Source organism: Clupea harengus, chromosome 18 (genome assembly GCF_900700415.2).
Source record: "Clupea harengus chromosome 18, Ch_v2.0.2, whole genome shotgun sequence".
Classification (NCBI taxonomy): Eukaryota; Metazoa; Chordata; class Actinopteri; order Clupeiformes; family Clupeidae; genus Clupea; species Clupea harengus.
The window spans coordinates 22,037,177-22,061,176 of record NC_045169.1 but is presented as its reverse complement, the minus strand read 5'-3'; the positions used below and the strand labels follow the sequence as shown (position 1 = coordinate 22,061,176).

General features: G+C 43.7%; 2 protein-coding genes across 5 annotated transcripts in view; one reads left to right on the top strand and one right to left on the bottom strand.

Moving 5' to 3' along the window:
- The window catches only part of LOC105903148 (RNA-binding protein with multiple splicing-like), a 35,923-nt gene extending 31,922 nt beyond the window's left edge, over nt 1-4,001 (top strand). For 2 of the 4 annotated variants that reach the window (XR_004165635.2, XR_001162514.3), the window contains 2 exons: nt 2,747-2,855; nt 3,322-4,001. Coding sequence is in view for 1 of the 4 variants with exons in the window: in XM_042710362.1 (XP_042566296.1) it covers nt 2,747-2,771 (25 nt within the window). In the remaining 3 variants the exon portion in view is untranslated. Of the gene's footprint in view, nt 1-2,746; nt 2,858-3,321 lie in introns of those variants that run through there. The other 2 variants (XM_012830860.3, XM_042710362.1) reach the window with 1 other exon arrangement.
- A 10,337-nt stretch (nt 4,002-14,338) lies between these two features.
- On the bottom strand, nt 14,339-18,228 carry LOC105903118 (fatty acid-binding protein, intestinal-like). The gene is made up of 4 exons (XM_012830818.2): nt 18,031-18,228; nt 16,153-16,325; nt 15,454-15,561; nt 14,339-14,981 (listed from the first exon to the last, which is right to left on the bottom strand). The coding sequence occupies exons 1-4, from the start codon at nt 18,095-18,097 to the stop codon at nt 14,931-14,933; spliced, it is 399 nt and encodes a 132-aa protein (XP_012686272.1). The 5' UTR covers nt 18,098-18,228; the 3' UTR covers nt 14,339-14,930.
- Nucleotides 18,229-24,000: the final 5,772 nt, after the last annotated feature.

Here is a 24,000-nt window from a genome sequence, read left to right as displayed (position 1 = left end):
CTTTTCTTTCTTTCGTCCGTCATCCTCCTCGTTTTCGTCATCTTTATTATCAGTGAAATTATGTTTTTGAATCTGTGGGTCTTCTTGTTTCTTACATTCATCTTCCCCAGTGCATAGACATGCAGTTAAAAAGTCTTTGTGAGTGTCTGTATGTGTGTGTGTGTGTGTCTGTGTGTGTGTGTGTGTGTGTGTGTGTGTGTTTGTGTGTAATAGTAATCAGGATGTCCCATTGTTTGTGCTATTCTCTGTCTGTTCTGCTAGTTGGATCCTAAAACCACGTCTTAGAACCGCCAGGTGACGCTTGCCGACTAGGCTTAGCTGCACCTTACAAAAGTTCAGGTCACTTCCTGTCACTGGTTCAAGTAGCTTGAACCTGCTTATTGCAACTAAATTAAATGTCCCCCCCTCATGCCTGGTTAGTGCAATAAACAGTTCCGCTACAGGGTCACACTAACATCTTCCTCCATATTAATTAGACTCCAAATAACAGGGAGATTCTTCGCTGGAAAATAAGAATGGGGGAAAAGAAGGAAATTGGTGGGCTTGAGACTTTGTTTTTGTTTGGCCCCTAGAAGCGGTTGCCGTGGGAGACTTGCGGTTGAGCGGAGCTGGACGCTGTAACACATTAACTCTGGTTAACTAAACTTCAGTCCACCTCACGTCGGGCCGAATTTAATGGCAAAGCGTAACCTTTCAAGAAGCAGACCAGTGCCTGCTGAAGCCTCATGCGGAACTAATAAGAATCCAAAGAATGCAAGGCTTATATCGACTTCTTCCTACAAAACACCCGCTGCTCGATACTCACACAATCACACACATAAACGCACAGAGATACACTACACACACACTCATACAAACACACACACACACACACACACACACACACACACACACTTGACTTGCATCCATTAATGCAGCCATCTCAACGTGTTAGAGAAACATTGTGCACTGTCAGTTCACATTACTGTTCGGCCCCTCAGAAGATGTTTCCAATGGCTTTAACCACTTTATGGACATACAGGACATTTCTGTATTATAAACATCATAGACCCTGCATCATATGACTGATATGGCCGTGTAATAATGTTAAAAATGATGGCAGATATTAAGTAGCCAAAGAGCTCCTGTCCTGTGTCCCGTGATGTAGCATGTCAGTGGCATGCCACCATAATGGCTGTAGTCATGGCAACGGCCATGACTGTTATGGCATCTAAAGTTCTGAGATCTGTTTAGAGATTAGCATTTAGAGATTATGTTAGCATGACACAGTCAAATCATTGGACATCAGCTGTCATGATGGCTAATTACAGGACAGGGCATCAGCCATAACATGTTCATGACACAGTTATGTCGGTGTTTTGAGGCAGTGTAGTGGCTTCCGATTCTGTTTGAGTTCTTGAAACCCACGCCACAGCTAGTACCATCCCCCAGCAGTTGTGTTATAGCCATGTAAAAAAGGTTCCCCATAGAACCCTTCTGAAAGGGCATAACATTCCCACACATCTCACTGAACCATCAGAAGGGTACCTTAGAGACTGATCATCAGACCTTTCCAAGTAGAACCGCTTAGTAGAATCCACTTTGTGTCAAGGCCCAAGAACGTGGCACTCTGTGCGAAGAAAAGACTCTTTCGAAACACTCGCATTTGAAAATGGTTACCGTTTCCTCTGTGTTTGTTGATTTATTTGTTTCGAGTCGCTTTTGAGTGGCTTATTTACAGCTCTGAAGCTGCACCCGGGAAAGCAGAAGCTGATCTCCCATGTGAGATCTGGCTCGGGGGGGTAGGGGGGGGTTCTTGTATTTTTAGCAGCACATCTGCCAGGGCCTGGTTCCGGCTGCGGACGAGGGGTTGACCTCTCCCAGAGCTCGAACAGTGGGAACAAGAGGAACAGGGATGGAGGGATGGTGGGAAGAGAAGCGGAGGAGGAAGAGGAGGAGGAGGAGGAGGAGGCAGAGTGGAGGAGTGTTTGGAAAGAAAGAGGGGGGGGGGTTGTGGTATGGGTATAGAGGGAGAAGAGTTTGAGGGGGGGCTCATGTTATGAGTGCAGAGGGAGAACAATTGGAGGTTGGGTGGGGGTTGTAGGGGGGGGGGGGGGCAGTCATGTTATGAGTGCAGAGGCAGGGGGATTGGGGGGGGGGGGGGTGACTGGATATAAAACAGGAAATTCTCCCAGGCTTGGGAAAAGCCAGTAGCCGAGTGACTGATCAAGCAAGCAATTGAGAGCAGGCCGAGACGACATGTCCGTTTTGATTTGCGCTTGCATATTTTGCCTGGCTTCTCGAGTTGGAGCGCAGCTAAAACTAATAGTTGTGTGTGAAATCTGCCCTGAGCTGCAGACAGGACTGGGTCTGGAAAGCTGAAAAGTGTGGTTAAATACTGATCGTACTAAATTTCCTTCGGGATCAATTAAATGTCTGTCTGTCTGACTTACTGACTGACTGACTGACTGGCTGGCTGACTTGTCTGACTGAGTCACTGACTACCAGCATAAAGCCTTGTTATAAGGCTCTGTGTTAGGACCTCTTGTCAATACTCATGTTTTATTACCATTTACAGACACATTCACAAGTTTTCTCAGTCCAGTTCTGGTCAGAGAGCTATGGCATTAAGCATTAAGATAGCGTTAAGAAATACCACACACAAATATGAATGTAAGTTATCTTAACACTAACAATATCTTGTGTGTGTGTGTGTGTGTGTGTGTGTGTATGTGTGTGTGTGTGTGTGTGTGTGTGTCTCTCACAGGTTCCTTTTGTGTGATGGTGGCTAGGACTGGCCTTGATGGAGTGTTGTGTGGCTTCAGCAGTCCAACCAGGGGGGTTCCAGACCTCTCTAGCCCTACAGTGGACCACTGGTGGGTGCTTAGATGTGTGTGTGTGTGTGTGAGAGTGTTTTTGTTTGTATGTGTGTGTGTGTGTGTGTGTGTGTGTGTGTGTGTGTGTGTGTGTATGTATATGTGTGTGTATGTGTTTTCATGATTAATGTGTGAGTTTTTGAGCCTTTTTGTAATATTTGCTATAAAGCGATTTTGAAAGAGCTAAGAGCTATGTTTGCGCAATACGATTTATAGTTATTTCTATTGCTAGTCAAAATACACGTTATTACTTGGGAAGTTTGTGTGCGTGTGTGTCTGTGTGTGTGTGCTTTTTTGTGTGTGTGCTTTTGTGTGTGTGTGCGTTTGCGTGTGTGTGCACGCACGCATGTGTGTGTGTGTGTGTGTGTGTGTGTGTGTGTGTGTGTGTGTGTGTGTGTGTGTGTGTGTGTGTGTGCTTTCTCACAGTCACCCACAGTAATGCGTGTTTTCTCTTTTCTGCTCCCAGGTAAAAACACCTCCCTGGATTTATGGACACTCAAGACCCCTTCTGCCTCCATCACACAAGATCATCCTCTCTACCTCCCTCCCTCCCTCCCTTCTCTCCTCTCTTCCTCCCTTCTTTTTTTCTACTGTTACGTGCCAGAAGAAGTACTGTTAACACCTCTTTTGAAGAGCCCACTGTAAGAGCTACGTTCTCTGCCAGCCCAAACCTTAACACCCTCCTCAGCAGAGCTTTGATGTTCACGTTGGTGCAGGTGTGCAGTTAGTGTGTGTGTCTGTAGGTTTATGATGCTTATGAGGGTGTTAAGGGCGCTGGGGTGGGCCACAATCATGGTTTTATAGTACTCATATGAGCAACGCCTTTCAACTGGGGTGAGACTGAATGACCTGTAAAATTTTAACCAAAGGAGCTCATGTGTGTGACACCTCGTGACGGAGTGTCTTCAGTCTGAAGTGCTTACTCCAGAAGTGAACGCTGGAGTCACTGATGAAAGAAATAGCAAAGATTGAGATTGCTATCGCAAGACAATCCCTCAGCTGAGCTCGACGACAGCAGAGACTTAACTTCAGGGTTTTGCAGTGGGGCGGAGCCAGATAGCACACACACTAACACACACACACACACACACACACATTCACATTCACACACACACACACACACACACATTCACATTCACACGCACACACACATTCACATTCACACACACACACACACACACACACACACACACACACACACACACTCACACACACACACACACACATTCACATTCACACACACCAACACTGTGAGAAACCCAAGAGTAGCTACTGTCAGCCCCAGTTCTGTTTTTTTTTTGTTTATTTTTTCAACAAAAACAACAAAATGGAGGCTTTAGTCTGCCAATGTTTTCAGCTCACTGAGCAGACACAGTTTGGTGAATGATATCCAAGAAACATGGTTCAGGGTAGTTTGAGTGTAGCTTTGAGTGATTACCAAGGAATGTGACTTTAAATAGCTGTCATTAGATGTGGTTCTAATCAGTAGACTGATGGTTTTATTGAATGCAGTATGCATAGCTCATAGGGACATATGCCCAGCTCCTTTCATTAAAATGTTACTGAATTATTATTATCCTTGTTGTCATAATTATTATTATTATTATCCTATATATATATATATAATAAAAAAATACACTATTATTAAGGATATTATGATCGAGGTTGACGCATGACTTGCCAAAATAAAGGTGAATTAAAAAATTACAACACTGTACATTTTAGATATTTTGAAGAGGAATATAGAAGTATTTTTATAATCAAGTGAACATTTTCAGAGCTTCTTGTTTCATCTAATATTATTCCTGTTGAGTGTGTGCGAGGACCTTGTGTTATAGTGGAAAATTATGGATGCTCTTTCTTTGTCTCTCGCCATGTTAATATACTGTAAATGCCCTTGATTGATATACTGAAATTGGTTCCAATCTCTGTGTCGTTTATTGCTGGTGGTTTACTCTGACAGTCAGGAGTATCTTTCTCAGTATCCCTTTGCTGGCCATAGCTCTGTGGACCTTAGACTCTGCCAGACACAATCAACCCATCTAGATTGTCTTTAGTCTTTTAAAACCTCCCATATTCCTGGAATAAGAGAGATATGACTTCCTCGAGACAAGACTGCAGAGTCCACGACGTCAATTCAAATCTGGAGTTAACTTGGCCCACGAAAACAAAAAAAAACAAACCGTGAGCCGTTGTGTGGTTTATGACAGTGCTGTGGATGTAAATGGTCGTGCCCTATTTGTGATACGGTCATGCTAGCGCTATGACAAGTGGCTTGAGCAGACATGTCACAAGCCCATTCACCGCAGTGGCACATCTGTCAGAGCTAGCATCGCCAGCGTTAGCGTCTGTAGCGAAAGGGGCATGGAGGTCTAGGATGACATCAGACCGGTGGGTGCATTCGCTGGAAAAACATCACTGTGTCACAAGCCATACTTCCTCCTGTGCGGATGCGAGCCAGTATTTTGTGCATGACTTTCAAGTCTCTTCGAGTCTACTTTTAGAAAACAACGGCCCTCATTCCTTTTGATTACAAGGCCTTTATCGAGTTTTTGTGTGGTCTATTTTTGTCATGAAGAACATTCAACCCAGTTTTGTACATGTTACTGTTCTTGAATGAATGACTGGTATATGAATATAAATATATTACTTCAAACGTGTGCTTTTTATTTCATTTATTGTTTGAAGATGTAAAGGAGGGTGACTTCAAAGCTTAGACAGAATAGAGTGAAAGGGCCTTCTCTTTCTTCTTCGTTGGTTTAGTTTTGTTTTTAGTTTCAGAGGGCAAGGCTCCCATTGGACAGCTGAGAAACCGAAGCCATTTTTGTGCACGAATGAGGTTTACACCCAACCCCCCCCCCCCCCCCCCCCCCCCCCATAAAATAAATCAATACAAATAAAATAAACAATTGTACATATCTAGATACATTAAGATTTTAGAAGTGTGGTTATCAGTCTGTGGCCTTCTCTGCTCTGCATGTTACCCATAATTCCCTGCTCTGCGTACCTGTCTGAACTTTTCGTGAATGCACACTTGATGCAATCAGGTGTGTGTGGAGAGGAGATAGATAATATACATTTTCAGGGCAGGTTGACTTAAGGTGCTGGACTGAGAGCTGCAGCTCTAGATGCGTAAAAGGAGTATCTAATGCTCGGGTTGAATCAAATGCCAACTCAATCAATCAATCAATGAAATTGAATAAAAATGAATAGTGTTAACTGTGGCATCAGCGATGATTGTCTATTGTCTAAGAAAATCAATGTCAGATGAGGCCTAAACTACATCAACATCTTTATCTGCAATATCTTTTACCACAAACTTGGAGAAAATGTGTTCTGTCCACAATAAGAGCTCTAGGCCACTAATGGTCATAGATCTCCTAAACCATAGATAATATCGTTCTTTTGACTTGAATACCTTACCTAAACAGATTACAGTGTTTTTGTTCTGCGCTGTACAGACAGTGACCATAAAATGTAAGTTCCTGGTCAGTAGCCAAGCCTTGTGAATTTTTATTGTTACCGTGGTCACCTGACTGTCATCTCTTTTTTTTCATCTTTTTTAACACCACCACGGTTCACCCTTTTCACACTTCTGTGGTCAACACCTTTCTCTTCTCTCTCTGTCTTTCTCACTCTCTCTCTCTCTCTCCATCTCTCTCTCTCTCTGTCTTTCTCACTCTCTCTCTCTCCATCTCCCTCACTCTCTCCATCTCCCTCACTCTCTCTCTCCATCTCCCTCTCTCTCTCTCTCCCTCACTCTCTCTCTCCATCTCCCTCACTCTCACTCGCCATCTCCCTCACTCTCACTCTCCATCTCTCTCTCTCCATCTCCCTCACTCTCTCTCTCTCTCTCCCTCTATCTATCTCCCTCTCTCTCTCCATCTCACTCACTCTTTATTACTTGCTCTACTCTCTCTGCTCTCTTGTTCTGAGACTGTTTGTCTCCCTCCTCTCTCTCTCTCCCTCTATCTATCTCTCTATCTATCTCCATCTCTCTCTCCTCTGTGTTGCTCTCTTTTCCTCAGTGCTGCCTGTCAATGTCGACTTTCCTCCCCCACTCCATGGCCCTCTCCTCTCATCTCCTTCTCGTCTCCTCTCCTCTCCCTCCTCTCCTTCTCCTCTCCTCTCCTCTCCTCTCCTCTCATCTCCTTCTCGTCTCTTCGCCTCTCTCTTCTGATTCTTCTCCCTTCCTCTCCTCTCCTCTCCATTCCTCTTCTCTACCATTTTTCCCCTGTCAACACAGATCCCTATCCCTCCTGTTACTTCCACATCATTTCCTCTCCTCTCCTCTCCTTCCTCTCCTCTCCTCTCCATTCCTCTCCTCTCCTCTCCTTCCTCTCCTCTCCTCTCCATTCCTCTCCTCTCCTCTCCTTCCTCTGCTCTCCTCTCCTCTCCTCTCCTCTCCTCTCCTCCTCTCCTCTCCTGTCCTCTCCTTCCTCTGCTCTCCTCCATCTTCTCGTCCTCTCATCCGACTCTGTGTTCTGTTCTTTCCTCTCACCTTTGCCATGGACCTGTAGGTCCTGTCTGTGTGATGGTAACTAACCCAAACAGCATATGAAGGGGCCATGAAAACATGACTGCTCTATGATTCATCCCTCTCTCTCTCTCTCACTCTCTCTCTCTCTCACACACTCTCTCTCTCAGTCACTCACTCTCTCTTGCTTGCTCTCTCTATCTCTCTCTCTCGCCCCCCCCCCCCCCACACACACACAAACACTTTGTGCTTTTTAAAGGCATTACATTTCTTTTAATTGCTGTCTTGCCTAACACACATAACATGCTCTCACTTTTGCGTACACACACACCTACACACCCCTCCCACACACAAAACACACATACACATGCACAAACACACACACACACACACACACACACACACACACACACACACACACCACACACCTTCTGTCTTAGGAGTCACCAGCCCTCAGGGGAGGGACAAAGACAATTTCCTCTCCCGTCCTCCCTCTCTCTTTCCCACTCTCCCTCCCTTTTTTTCTCTCTGTCTTTATCCCCCCCCTCTTTCTTAAACTCCCTATATATTACTCCCTCTCCCTCCATTTACCACCTTCCCTCACTCTCTCCCCCCCTCTCGTCTTCCTTTTTCTCTTACCCCCCCCACATCCACCCTCTCTTTCCCTCTCTCCTTTCTGCCCCCCCTCTCTTTTCCTCTCCCTCCTTCTCTATCCTTCCCTCTCTCCCTCTCTCTTTTACAATCTCTCTCTCATCCATCTCTCTCTCTTTCCCAGCTCAAAGGCCATTCTCTCCGTCGAGTCTCACTTCCTGTTTTGCCTCTCCCACGGAGTTCCATTGGACTCCCTGCGGGCCCCCGGGGCCCTTCCCGCCCCAATGCATCATGGGCCGCGGCCATGGCGGTCAACTCCTAAAATGCCTTCCTCACGCCGACAGCCTCGTTTAAGAGGTGTTTGTTTACAGAGGAGACGAGCGCCAGCCGGGCCGCCTATCTCTCCTCTAATTCAGGGGCTTCGTGGCTTTATTTTGTTTCATTATTTATTTTTCTCGAACTCTTCTCTCCCCCTACCCCCACCCCAATCTGGCGGCTATTACAGAGTTTCCCAAGAATGTTGGTGTTTGTGCTGCGCCGAAATTAGATCATAAATCTGAGCGCTCAGGCGAAAATTACCTCATCCTTGAGTAATTTTTGCGGCAACAGTTCTGACTTATTCTGCTGGGGGTATGAGCAGGCTCCACTTCATTACCCTAATCAGACCGTTTCCATGGAGAGGGCTCACACACATCTAGTTAAGGCATGGAAGTGCATGAAAATGTGTGTGTGTGAGTGTGTGTGGGTGTATGTGTGAGTGTGTGTGTGTCTGTGAGTGTGTGTGTGTGAGTGTGTGTGGTTGTGTGTGTGTGAGAGAGCAAGCGGGGCGGAGGTGTCTTCACACAGGGATTGACAACAGTACACAAACAAACCAAAATAGATGACACACATTATATTTAGGAACATTTCTTTGAGAAGAAGCCAACCGGGTCCAGTTCATAGCCTCCATTCACAGAAATGTTTGTCACACCGGCAAGCTTTGATCACTCCTCGCTGGTTCAATTTACCATAAAAGGCAGAGGAGTAGAAACCTGTCTAGCTGTTCACGTGCTCTACATGTATAATTCCCAGTTGCACGTACATGACTGTCAGCTGAACAGATATTGTACTCCGTTTTATGATATATGTATAGATGCATTGTGTTTTGAATGCATTGTGTCAAACTGACTGCCTGTCGTATAAAGGCAAAAGCATTACAATACATTTCCCTGTGAGCAATCAGTGAAAGCCTGTGGAAGGAACACTAATATGACACATCCAGGCACACACACACACACACACACACACACACATAAATATGACACATCCAGGCACACACACACACACTACTATGGCACATCCAGGCACAGGCCCTGTGATCACACAGAGTGGATACGGGACCAACTGCACTAATGGAGCTGGTTCCTGATATACATAATCACACACACACACACATGTATACACATAATCACACATATACTCACATTCACACACACACATGTATACACATAATCACACACACACACATGTATACACATAATCACACATATACTCACATTCACACACACACATGTATACACAGAATCACACACACACACACACACACATGTATACACATAATCACACACACACACATGTATACACATAATCACACATATACTCACATTCACACACACACATGTATACACATAATCACACATATACTCACATTCACACACACACATGTATACACATAATCACACACACACACACATGTATACACATATTCTCACACACACACACATGTATACACATATACTCACACACACACACACATAGACTTACAAACACACAATCACACATATACTCTCACACACACACATAATCACATAGATACTCACATTTACACACACACACACCCTCATGCATATACATGCGCACATACACACACACTCATTTACTGACACACACACATGCTCTCGTTATATACACAAATGTTTACACACAGGCACAGACATGCATGCACACACACACACATACACACACACACACACACGCTTACAAACACACACACACACACACACACACACACACACACACACACACACACACACACACACTTCTACTGAGTGGTGTTTTGCCCTCAGGGTTTTCTTCGTCCGCACGTCGCGTCTCATAGCGACCCAACACACATCTATCCCATCATATGCCCTCTGCTTTCCGAGCCCTGTGATTGGACGCCCACCCATGCCAATAACACACCGACTAATCAGATGGTTGAGTTTATTCTGGGACCGGCAGTGAGATTGCTCTGGGATATTGTAAGTGGCCATTTCCTCAGACTGTAGAAGCATGGCCTTAAAAATTGGCACTAAAATGTATTTATTTTGCTAAACACTGATTTATTTTGCTAAGTTAGTCTAAGTTAAGTCAGATATGAACACACACACACACGCACACACACATACATACACACACACACACACACATTATTTTACTTTCAAGTGCATTTCAGAGACATAATCTAATCAGATTTACAATCCGAATAATCAGAATTCAGAATCAGAATGATGAATAATCAGAATTACAATCAGAGTCAGAAACGTCAGACTCAGAAATTGTAACGTAATTGCATGTTGACACACGTGCGCTGGTCGCTCTCAGAGATCGGTGGGTTTTACCCTCTGATACTGTCTTTTAAGAAGTGGAAATAATATGAGCCAGAGGAGACTGCAGGCAAACACACTCTCTCACACACACACACACATACATACACACACACACACACACACACACACACACACACACACACACACACACACACACACACACACAAACACACTCTTTAGTTTCTGCTGTGATAATCAGGCTGACAGCCGTCAAGCTGCGTGGTTCATGTCAAGGCCAGAGAAGGCAGGAGGTCCTGCTGTTTCTCTTAACACGTCCCACCTCCCCTCTCCTCCCACCCCTCTCCTCGTACTGACTGATCAGATGGAGAAGGAAGGGGGGGGGAAGAGAAACGGACAGATAGAGAGGGAAGGAGGGAGAGAAAGACAGTAAAGGAGTAAAATACAGAGAGAGAAAGAGAAGGAGAGAGAATCAGGGAGGAATAGAAAGAAGAGGAAAGACAGAGGAAAGGCCATTGTGTGTGTGTGTGTGTGTGTGTGTGTGTGTGTGTGTGTGTGTGTGTGTGTGTGTGTGTGTGTGTGTGTGTGTGTGTGTGTGTGTAAAAAGAGGGAACGTGAGAGAATGTGTGTGTGTGTGTGTGTGTGTGTGTGTGTGTGTGTGTGTGTGTGTGTGTGTGTAAAATAAAGAGGGATAGAGAGAGAGAGTGTGTGTGGTGTTTAAAGACTGAGGAGTGAAGTGGGTGAGGGTTCTGCATGCCGGCCTTTTTCAAAAGCCTCCTGCTTCCAGGCTGGCTAATCCCCAGGCACGGGTGTTAAGTCCTCCCTACTGAGGGCATCCTGTGAGGGGCTGAGAGGTGAGGGGTGCTGGGGGGCGGGCGCCTGCGAGAGTAGGATCGATGGAGCCACAACAGGGGTCAGTCAGGGTTGTGGTTGATGTGTGTGCGTGTGTGTATGTGTGCGTTAGATTGTGTGTTACCATGTGTGTGTGTGTGAGTGTGTGTGTGTTTTGAGTGTCAGAGTGTTGAGGCCCAAGTCTTCTCCTAACGCCTGTTCGTGCAGGGGGAGCAGCCACACTCGATAATGCATTAACAAGAGTGGCTCCTGTGGTTGGGGTGTGGCGGGTGGGTGGGGGGTGTGGTGGTGGTGGTGGGGGTGGGGATAGGGGCAGAGTGGGGAGAGCAGGCAGGGGGGCTTTAAGGCTCACGCAGCCATCCAGCTGACTCCAGTAGGGCTCGTCCTCAGGGGCAGGGCACTTGACTTGACAAAGCCCACTAGTCTGTGCATGAAGAGATCGTGGATGAAGAGAACACACAGTACATTTAATTCAATTAAATTCAATTCAATTCAATTCAATTTTATTTATAGAGATATTATATAATATTATATATATATAACAATTGTCTAAAGGCACTTTAAGAGGGCGCGGTTAGAGGGCATTGAGGAGGCTGTGATAATATATTAGGTCAATATAATAGGTTATAGATTTATTATAGGTTCTTATAATGAAGGCCATGAAACAACACAAGATGGCAGTGTGAATGTTGAAGAGTTAGGTTTGATCTCTCTATATCTTAATGTTCAATTGTGTGTGTGTGTGTGTCTCTTTCTCTTTCTCTCTGTTACACACACTCTCTCTCTCTCTGTTACACACACTCTCTCTCTCTCTCCCTCTCTCTTACACACATACACATGTGCGCGCGCGCACACACACACACACACACACACACACACACACACACACACACAGTCCGACTCACAAACACACGCACACACACACACACACTCACACACACACACACACACACACACACACACACACACACACACACACACACACACACACACACACACACACACACACAGTCCGACTCACAAACACACACACACACACACACCGTCAGACTCACACACACACAGCCATACGCTGTCCTGATTTCCTATATAAAGCTATCCACAGACCCATCTGCCGAGCTGAGCTGAGTTGAGCTGAGCCGACCAACACACTCTCCAGGCCCTCTATGTTAACAGAGTTTCCCTCACAGAGCGGACTCACACACTATCCAGGCCCTCTATGTGAACAGAGTTTCCCTCACAGAGCGGACTCACACACTATCCAGGCCCTCTATGTGAACAGAGTTTCCCTCACAGAGCGGACCCACACACTATCCAGGCCCTCTATGTGAACAGAGTTTCCCTCACAGTCGGGTGACGCACTCGTGGTCAACTTTCCAAAACAGCCGTTAGATTGCATCACATGACCAGAGTTTGAACTGCGTGAGGAGTAGTCTCTATGAGGGGGGCATTACATGGCCTGCCAAACAACTGCAACCTGAGGGAAGACATTTTTTCCCCTCCATAACTGAAAGATTACGTCATATGAGTGATTGCTCTAGAGGTATTACCTTTTATGTTTGAATGTATGACACAGTCCGTTGGATATGACCTTATATGTTTGAATGCATGGCACAGTCCTTGGAATATGACTGTATATGTTTGAATGTATGACACAGTCCTTGGGATATTACCTTATATGTTTGAATTAGATTAGATTAGATATATGGCATAATGGTTCAATACTGTCTTCACACAAACGGGTACCTTGACAGAGGAGTGAGTAAAAATTGGGTGCTAAAAAAAGGCTAGATGCTATCTGCTCATAAAGTGTGTGTGTTTGTGTGTGTGTGTGTGTGTGTGTGTGTGTGTGTGTGTGTGTATGTGTGTGTGTGTGTGTGTGCGCATGTGTGTCTTTAGAACTCTAGAAGAACCTCTCATCTGCCATAAATCCCGATTTTTTCTGATTGTCTGTGGATGGTGAGAAGAGAGGTTGTAACGCTCGCACCCTGAAAGAGATGTTGGTTATTTTAAGAATGAGAGACTCAGAGAGACTTGATTGTCATTGCTTATATCCAACACGACGCGATTGCGCAACGAGAGGACACATCAGACGAAAGCTCCACATATGAGAACTATTGCCTAATTTTCAAATCCGTTTTTTTATTATTTGCAACCATGTCGACCCACACAGAATGTGTGTGACGGAGTGTTGACAAATGCGCCTCCAAAAAATAATTATTTCATTTGTGCCGTTTGTGAAATGGTGGTGCAGTCCAACAAGGCCTCGCAGGAGATGGCCTCTAATCAATCCAGCTGTTAAATATGTCTTCAATATGAACATTCCACATGGGCGGCTCCGAGAAAGAATTTGACAGCACTTTTTGATGATGGCTTCGAAATATGTGAAGTTGTTCTCAGAGAATAGTAAAAACATTAAAAAGACCCAATCCACATGTTCACACTTTGCTTTCGGTCCCGTAGAAGTGATGTGTGACTCTCTCATGATAGACTTGCCACGTCTAATATTCTTCAGATCCATCATTCTTTTAATGTAGCTACAGTCTTCTTATAGCTGATGCTTTTCAGATTCATGACACTATTGTTGCACACCTGACCAGTCTAAATCTGATCAGTTATCAAAAACGTAGTTGTCTTCTTTTAAATCTATTAATTTGAACGGTATGCTTTTTAAACCTAATTTAACGCCCTTGGATAGAATGCATAAAGGTATAAACGCATAGAAATACAACGTACAACTATTCAAGACAGTTTCCCCGATTAAGATTGACGGACGAATCGACCATGGATATAGTGGTAGCGCCATCTTGTGGCAACTTTCAGAACTTCAAAACCCTCTGTAGGTTTACCACCAGAGAATGCCATCTCTTTTCCACGAGTGTCAAAAAATATCACAAAACCAACAAGTAAGGCCAACTGGGAACATAACATAAATATCTTTATTAAAAAGGTAAAGAAAGTAGATCCAGAGGTTAAAATGTTTTGGGATATATCTTTATCTTACAAGTCCTTTTACTGTTTTTACACTGAAACAACAGCATTGACCAGAGAATCTTTGTACTGACTTTATTTATAAATCACAAACTGCTGCTTTAATGATGTTAAAATCCAGACAGACTGTAGAATGAGCATATCGGCAACTTATATATAGCATTAGAGTTACAAAATATCTTACCAGATATCAGTTGATTCTGGACTAAATCTGGCCCAGCTCTCTCTCATAGGCGCCTGCTTGCTGGATGAAGTGGCTATCAGACATGTTGAAGTCCAAGTTCAAAGGGCAGAGGTCATGTGCACTGTTCTGTGCCAACCATCTTACTACTTTCTAATCAATACTGCCTCAACTAGACGTAGGAGTAATCTAGCTAACGTCTAATCAATAGTACCTCAACCAGAGAGGTAATTGCTTAAAACCAGCTAGTTCAGTACATTGAGTAGGAGGGGGAGAAATGCAGATTCTGAATCTGATCTTTTAAACCTCAGGTGTGTGATTCCTCCTGGGGTAGAGACGTGTCACTCGTGTGTTTGGCGGTGATGTCTGCGGTGATGTCTTCTTTTTGGGTTTCATTTTTACTCCTTCTTGAAAATCCTCTTGGCATCCACCCCCTCATAGTTGTAACTCTACGGGCACAAATATGAAGATATGTCTTATGTTATAACACCTCTATTTACTATACGTCAACTTTATAACAACTCTACATCAACTCTACATCGCCCCTACCAATTCAATCCAATTTGGTGACGCCTTTCTCTAAAAAAAAAAATTATAAGTGTGTACAATGTAAACATACATATATATGTGTGCTTAGTTATAGGTATCTGATAAGAAAAAGTATCATTATCACAAGGTTAAAGCTTCCACAAGTGAGGTTAGCACACTGTGCTAACGTGTCTCACTTGGGTATACTTTAGTACATTAGGGATCTACCCTTCTCGTCAGTCTGCTGTAGATATATGCAGTCAGATTAGTCTCTCAATTCACAAATAAATATAATTTGTGGATCATGAAATACATTTGTGAATCGTGTGACATTTATCTGTGTATTAACAAAAACTAATGTGACTCCATTGAAACACACTTCACAAAACCCACCTGAACCAGTTCCCCATTCACCAGAGCTCTGGTGGTGGTGAGGACCTTGCTGTTGTCCTTCCTGGTGAAGGTCCCTTTCAGCATCTCACCCTCCATGTTCCAGGAACCCTGTGAGATGATCACAGAGGTGAGATGGTTTCCATGGCTGTGGCCAGGTTTTACATTTACATTTGGTCATTTAGCATACTCTTTCATCCAAAGCGACATACAAAGGAGAGAACAATCAAGCTACAAGCAATAGAGACCTAGTGTAACAATAAATACTACTTTACATAAGAAATAAAAAAGGTGCAGGAATGTAACTACTGTAAGTGCGAGTTAAGTACTAGTTAGAGGAGATAGCTTTAGAGGAAGGATAAGGAGAGGTAGAGGAAGGAAGAGGAAGAGAGTTTTCACTGTATTTCAGGTAAGATTTCAGGTTGATGTGTAACATGACGTGCACCAACACGACCATCAACAACCTCATGATTATCATAAATCTCATTAGGATCATTATTACCACCACCACCACCATCATCATCATCATCATCCATCTTTGCACACGCAAAAGCTATAGCACTACAAGCACCAGCACCAAGAGCAGCAGCAATCGCATACACTGAAGTGGTGGTAATTACAGAAGCAGTAGTTAGCTAGTTCCAGTTCGTGGAATGAAAGTTAGAATAGCAAGCCCTGAACAGACATATGAAAATGACATACTGTTACTTCTGTTCCGTCCGCCAGAGCGTATTCAAATTGAGCCCCCAGGGTGAAGTCGATCTCTTTGGTGCGGAAGGTGCTGGACTCCTTGATGTGGAACTGGTCCCCAGTCTGTGTGATGGTGATTTTCAGGTTGTCATGCTCAGCCAGTTTCCTCTTCATGATGTTAATGCCTGCACAAGAAACAGAAAAGCAAATACTGGGCCTTGAATTCACTGTTTGAAGACACCCAACAACAACCTGTTCAAATATAGTCTGAATTTGAGTTGTGAATTCAGCTTTTTTTTTGCAATTGGAAGATTGTAAGACAAATACTTCTGGAGCCAAACACAGGGGAAGATGTAGCCTACTGTCAGGTTAGCGCCCGCAATTTTGTCGCAACGTGCGCCTACAACCATGATGTGTACTAACAGACCGTATGGCTAACCGCGACAGGAGCGCAGAATGACAAGTTGCACTCTTCTTATGCATAGACATTCGTGGGAGAAGTGGGAGTTTGCGCAAGAAGGTACTGAGGTTTTCTGTTAAATGTATGAAGGCTGCAGGGGGCAGCGTAGGCCTACGTCTGCTTTGCGGTAAAAAAAAATCCGCCTTTTAAAATCAGGTGTAATCACGTGTTATCCAGATTGCGAGTTAGGTGCGTGAATAGCATACATTTCCAGAAGCAATGGAATTAGTACTGTGCACCAGTTTTGCTAAAATGTTAAAAGCAACCTTTACTTTTATTTGACTTTAATGTCTAGGCATCGCTTTTTCACTTCCCTGCGATGCCTGCTACACTACGCCAATTTAATTAGTTTGTTAACCTATAGTCTTTTTTGTGTGTGGTGTAGAATTAGTGCCCTGTTTTATCTCTCTGTGTGATACTTGATTAGCGGGTAAATCTAATTCCTGATTGTTAAACTTTTGATTAATTTTATTGTCGGTCGGCGGCTCCTTGATTCCATTTAATTCCGCACATGACTGAATGACAGTTGCATAAAACATCAAATGAAAAGGGACATCGTGCTTCTTTTGCGGACTGGCCAAGTCGTTCTTTAGGCTATGTTGTGCTCTCTAACGAGTATATCTGCCCAAGAGGGTAGAAATCAGAACTCACATTGTATGTTTTCCCTGTAACATAGGCCTACTATGAGTAAATATTTCACATGAAAGCTTTCAACCAACAGTGCAGTTGTAATTGTGGATTCATAATTTTTAAATCCTGTTCAAATAAAATCAGGGGACAGGCCTACCGAATACATAGGTTTGGCACAGTTTGTTTACTTGACAGGTTACATCCCCCATGTGTAATAACTGAGTTTTAAATACCTGTCTAGAGTTGTAATACCCCTATATCTCCACCTCTGTTCAGTGGATTACTTTCCCGTGTCAGTTCAATGTCATTGGCCCCGCATACTCGTAGTTTCAAATGACAAACAGAGACTATAAATAGTATTTATACTGCCCCCGCGTAAGACTGGGGCTAAGAATAAAACCGTGAACTCAGGAAGGCTGCACACCTCTATGTCATCCTTTCATTTCCTCATCCCTGTGTCTCATGATCTCTTTCTGATTCTCAGTCTGTCTCTATTTCTTTCCCCATTATTCTCTCTCTTTCTTGCTCTCCCTCTGTCCTGATGTCTTTCTCGCAATCTATTCTTCAGAAATACAAATAGTAAACAGACTACCTGATAAATATATAGGTGCACAAACATGTACAGATATATACGTAACGTATACAAGACGTCTTTGCGGCAAATATTACCACTATTTCGTTTTAGCCTCCTTGTTAGCACGCCGGCCTCCCATATCGAAGGTTAAGAGTTCGAATCTGGCGCGGGAGTTTGCTACACAACGCCAGTTGCATGTACAGACACACACGCGCAATATCCTTACCCATTTGTTCCATGAATTTGTCGTAGTTTTCACCGCGGTCTACTTTCCAAGCTCCGTTGAAAGTCATCTTTGCTAGGTAACTGTAGGACAGGACAATCTTTCACGCTCTCTGTCACCTTCACTCTATTTTTCCACAGCCTCCCCCCTTTTTATAAACACACAGGGTCACTGAGACGGCCTTATCTCGAGTGATTATCAGCTTGCTGATGTGGACATTTTAAGCCCACTGCAAATATAGGGCACTGCAGCGCAAGAATATAAAGATAAACACTTGTGGCCAACACCCATTGTAGTCTGAGGGTATTGCTAGGATAGCGCTTTCTGACTGCTTAAAATTATCTCTCTTATCTGACAGACAGAAAGAATCATTCCCCCCGTGGCACTGGCGTGAGTGGTTCAAAGGTTATGACCCCAGGGGACCTCTGGGAAATGTCAGTCTGTACCACAAAGCATGTTGGTTTGTACTAAAAAGAGAGAGATAACTACAGTTGATTCAGGTTTGATGTTCAGGAATCTCTCTGTGTAAACTGTTTTGATGTTTCTGTCTTTAAGAGAGGAAGAAAAACATTTGTGGTCTTTGAAGAATATAATTAGCATGTATGCTTTGGATTCACAATGTCTCAGTACAGTAATTATAAAGTCTTTACTGACTAGCACCCAAAGATAACTCTCCCCAATTAAGTTTGATAACAGAATAATAAGCAACTGTGTTAAACCTACTATATCAAAATACATGGGAAATACATTGATATGACTGTGTATATTGTTGACCTCAGCAGTGTATTTCTGACAAAAGCCATTGTGCATGATAATATTTCACCCACAGAATTATTCACTCTTTATTCATTTTCATATTCTATTTGTTTCCTGATTTTATTTCATTTTCATTCATTGGCCTTTTCCCCACTCCCCTCAGTGGAGGCCTGCAGACTGTGATGTCAAGATCATGTCATCATAAATCTGCCTTGTTTCCAGTCAGTCTAATTTAACTCCCTCCACGAGTCTGGCCAGGAACAGGTCAGGGATATGATGTCCTCTGTGTCTTCCTCTGGCAGACACAGGCGTTGTATTTCTACATCAGTTAGATGGCATTTTTTTTCAAAACACAACTTATTTTATCTCAAGAAAACAGAGTTTTTGTCGCACTTGCATCCAAAAGATCTCCAAAGACACAAACATTGCATCATGTTTAGGTGTAAGGGTTTTATGGACTGGGTGCATGACACTGAGGGATGCTATAAAAGTTCCGTAGATAACATTCATGTCGACATGCAGCTGTCGATGAGGAGTCGGAACAAGTCACAGAGTCGTGTTTGTGTGTGTGTGTGTGTGTGTGTGTGTGTGTGTGTGTGTGTGTGTGTGTGTGTGTGTGTGTGTGTGTGTGTTATTGTGGGTGTGTGTGTGTGTTTGTGTGTGTGTGTGTGAGTCGTGTGTGATGTGACATAACTGTTTATGGTCTGAATGGAGACAGGGAGAGAGTGAGCAGCGAGAGAAAGTGACTTTTAAACTTCAAGTTCAAGTTCAGGCTCAGTTTATCCTGACAAAGTGAATTGTGAAGTTTACAGTTCATCAGATAAATTCAGGGCTGCGGTTATCACCTAGACACACATAGAGTAAAAGGTTATCCACAGATAACGGTTGGTTCTGAGACACTATCTGTCATCCAGAAAATAAAACTTTTTTGTCATTACAGCTGAATGACTGATGCGGGCCATTATGTGCAGATATCGTGCCAATATCTCCGTGACCTTTGAAAAATGTATGTTAGCCGTTTAATTTGGGATAACCTTGTTTGACCTGTCAAACATTGCTTGCTCCAAGCTGTTCTTTGTTTCTTAACTGTAAAATACATTGCAATTTAAGACAGGAAGCTGTGAGAATTTTATTAAACTTTTCTGAGAGTTTTAGATAGTGTGTTTGTGTGTTTGTTTGTGTGTGTGTGTGTTTGTGTGTGTGTTTGTGTGTGTGTGTTTGTGTGTGTGTGTTTGTGTGTGTGTTTGTGTGTGTGTGAGTTGTACGTGACATCAATAAACTATGCAGTCATGATTCAAGCGTTAAGTGGCACTGCTATACAGCTGGTAGGGCAAATTTAGCATCAGCATATACTGTAAGCTAATTGGCATCAGGAGCCCTTGCTTGGCCTCGAAAAAGGCACTGTTCATCTCATTTGCATCGTTAGCTAGCATTGCTTTAACTATTTTCCCTTCACAGTGTAACACGTCATAAATTCAGCTTGACAACATCACCAGTGTCACAACCCTCGTGTTCTATGCATGGTATTCGAGTCTATTACTGTCGAGATTTGTACTGCTTTCTTACATTTCGGTTTCGAGTGGTAACTTTCCCCATCCTCTGCTATCTTGCGCACAGTTGTGATCTTAGCTAGCTCTGTTCAGCCAGTCCATTGGGTGGATGTGTCCTTTAGTTTGCCTGTTCCCCCTTTCACCCAGTGTTTTACTGTAGATGTTACGCCTGGCCATCTATCATGATGAGACCATCATACGTCAGATTTCATGCCAAATCACAGCACACATTTGTAAGCTTATTTCAGATATATTTATCTAAAATGATCGTGTTTCTCTCTCAGCCCTGTGAGTAGAGCTTTCTCAACCGAACGAGTAACATTCCACTTTATCATTGATATCGTTAGCAGTGCTTATTTCCAGTGTCATAAAATGTTAATTTATTTGCTTATCTCCACTATGAGGTCTGCATTGCCTTATCTCATTATCACATCAGTATGAGTTGTTTATTACAGATGGTAAAACAGTCGGTGCACTGTAGATATCTAATGGGATCTCTGCTACAGACAATCAGGGAGCTATTTGTGAGGTAATTTCACTGTGTGTGCTCCCAAAGGTCAAAGAAGATTCCATTTAGATAAATGCTTGCATTAAAAAAAAAAGAATTCTTTGTAGATAAGATTGTTTTTTTGTTGTTGTCGTTATCAAATCACAAGGCCAACAAATGTCATGATAAAGGCTGTGTCTGTGGACATCTGTAAGAGTTCAAAGGTGCCATGTTTTGGAGAGACTTGTGAAGGATAGAGAGAAAGAGAGGGGGGGGAGAGAAAGAGAAACAGACTGTTACCTTCCAATAACCTCCAACATAATCTGGTAAGTAGACAATAATTAGAACGATGACAAACACATGGCACAAAGGCATGGTGAGATGGGTATGTATGTCATTGGTTTCCGTCACTGTGAAGGTGTGTGTGTGTGTGTGTGTGTGTGAATGTGTGTGGGTGTGTGTGTGTGTGTGTGTGTGTGAATGTGTGTGTGTGAATGTGTGTTTGTGTGTGTGTGTGTGTGTGTGTGTGTGTTAATGTGTAACTATATGTGTATATCAATGTCTGAGTGTGAGAGTGGTGTGTGGCTCTGGCTCTCAGACCACCATCATCTGTAGTTTAACTGGCCGTGGATATTAAGAAAATAACATAAAATGTTAGCAATTCCCAGAATTTCTAAAAACGTATCCATGGTATAGTCAGCTGTAGTTAATGGGCCCTAGAAGGCCCTCAAGATGAAAAATGACTTGGTCAATTAAGGACTTATGTTACGCCCTGGTAACAGCAACAGAAATCTTAAGGGTGGGTGAAAATATATCAAGAAGCATAAATGAATAAAGGAAAAAAAGTGTTTTTAAAGCAAGTGGCAAAGTGGTGGGCCATTTGTCTGTCACTCACCAGCGGACCACCTGGAAAATAAGTTAAAGGCCAGCCAGCGGACAACAACTCTCTCTCTCTTTCTCTCTTTCTCTCTCTCTCTCTCTCTCCCAGCCAGCGGACAGCGACTCTTCCCCCAGTGAACCAGCAAGGGGCCGGACAGCGACTCTCTCTCTCTCTCTCTCTCTCTCTCTTTCTCTCTTGCTCTCTCCCAGCCAGCGGACAGCGACTCTCTCTCTCTCTCTCTCTTGCTCTCTCTCTCTCTCTCTCTCCCAGCCAGCGGACAGCGACTCTTCCCCCAGTGAACCAGCAGGGGGCCACTGCATCTTGCATCATGCATCTTTGGCATGTATGCGCCCCCTTGTGTGTGTGTTTGTGTGCGTGTGTGTTCACGTATGTATCTGAGTGTGTGTGTTTATGAGTCCAGGCGAATTAATTGTGTGTGTGATCATATGTGTGTGTCCTCTTATGTGACCCATGTATGTTCCTTCTTATGTCACACCTCTCTCGCTCTCCCTCTCTCTCTCGCTCTCTACCTCTCTCTCGCTCTCTCTCTCTCTCTCTCTGTCCTTCTCTCTCTTTCTCTCTCTCTCTCTGTGTGTGTGTGTGTGTGTGTGTGTGTGTGTGTGAGTGTGAGTGTCAGTGTGTGTGTGTGTGTGTGTGTGTGTGAGTGTCAGTGTGTGTGTGTGTGTGTGTGTGTGTGTGTGTGTCTGTTTGTCTGCCTGTCTGTCTGTCCCTGGCATGTGCGTGTGCATCTGTATGTACTGGAACATTCTGCCTTTGTCACGCTGAGCCAGGCCAGCCAGGTGCTAGCAGGGTAGACCATCACTCTCCCTGCCCGGGCATGGCCCCAATCCAGCACACACCAGCTGGGTCATTTTCCCTTTGACACAAAGCGCTTACACACATACACACACGCGCGAAGGGACGCACGCACACAGGCCACACGCACGCACACACACAGACAGACAGACACACACACACACACACACACACACAAACACATTTTAAATCTGAACATGTGTTTAGAGAAAATATTATAAAACAATAAAAAATATCTTAAAATCGTCAAAATAATCAAGAAAAAACGTGGTTGTGTTTGGCAACATCCGGCGAATGAGTACCAGCACAATAACTGTTGTAAAACACCAGCAAAGTGTGATTAGATCAGTGGCTGTAAATACCGACCCCCCCCCCAATCAATCAAGACTGTTTTAATTTAATCAGGTTAGAGATAGAAGATAGGCAGGGCAGGAAACTCCAGAACTGCGAACCGCTGGATTAAATTGTGTTTGAGTTGATGACTTTGTTATGGATGACCACTAGGGGGCATGATTGACTCGTTACAAATGAATTTTACTGTTAACAGGCCATTACTGTATGTGAATGAGCCGGGGCCGGAGACTGAGTTAAAATGAGAGGTGGAAATGTTTCAGTCATCAGTTCAGGAAGTAGGCCTACTGAATGTGGTGTCCTTTAAGCCATCAACATAAGGGCAATTGAAGACAGATGGTGCAACCTAAATCATAACACAGCCAAACGAGTGAAAACAGCCCTGTGAAAATAAATCTTCTCAACGTAGCATGTTAACGTACACTAACAGGCACCCCTTAATTCCTCTAACCTCATGGCTAAAACACTAAATCTAGCCTTTAGAGGTAACTGCTAGCCGAGTCAATGTTGTCTCACAACTACCATGAGCTAATATTTCAATTTCAAATTGGTTTCCAACGAAGGAGGTGTGTTTTTAAAAGACGGGCATTCAGATGTGAGGCACGCGAGGGTTCTCGTCGAGAGAGTTTCTAGCTTGACAGGATTCTGACAAATGGACGCAATTTTCACGGTGAATGAGAAACTGTGTTCAGAAGCGTAAGTTGCGATGGTGGTAGTGGCTGACGACGGAAATGGGATAATTGATCAAATTAAGGAAAAAGTGACCTTAAGTCTGCTGTAACCACTTACATATAATGTGAACAGTTTTAAGTGAAGTTAAGTGTGTTTACACCAGGACTGGAGGACTTTCTGAAGAAGTAGGCTTATTGTTCTGTATTAGCAGGCCTATTTTATGTGCCAAGGACTGTTTGTGTAAATATATTAAATTTACAGCATGGATACCAACACCTGTGTGGCAAATAGGATAGATCTCCAGTTCCTCAACATCACAATACAGCACGCTCTGACTCACCGAAGTCCAATATTATTGTAGTGAGTTCTTGAATTTCTTGCCATTAGCTTATAGGCTCATCCATTCAGACAGTGAATACAAAGTAGTAAGTGAAGCGTGTTTATATACGCAGACACATCAG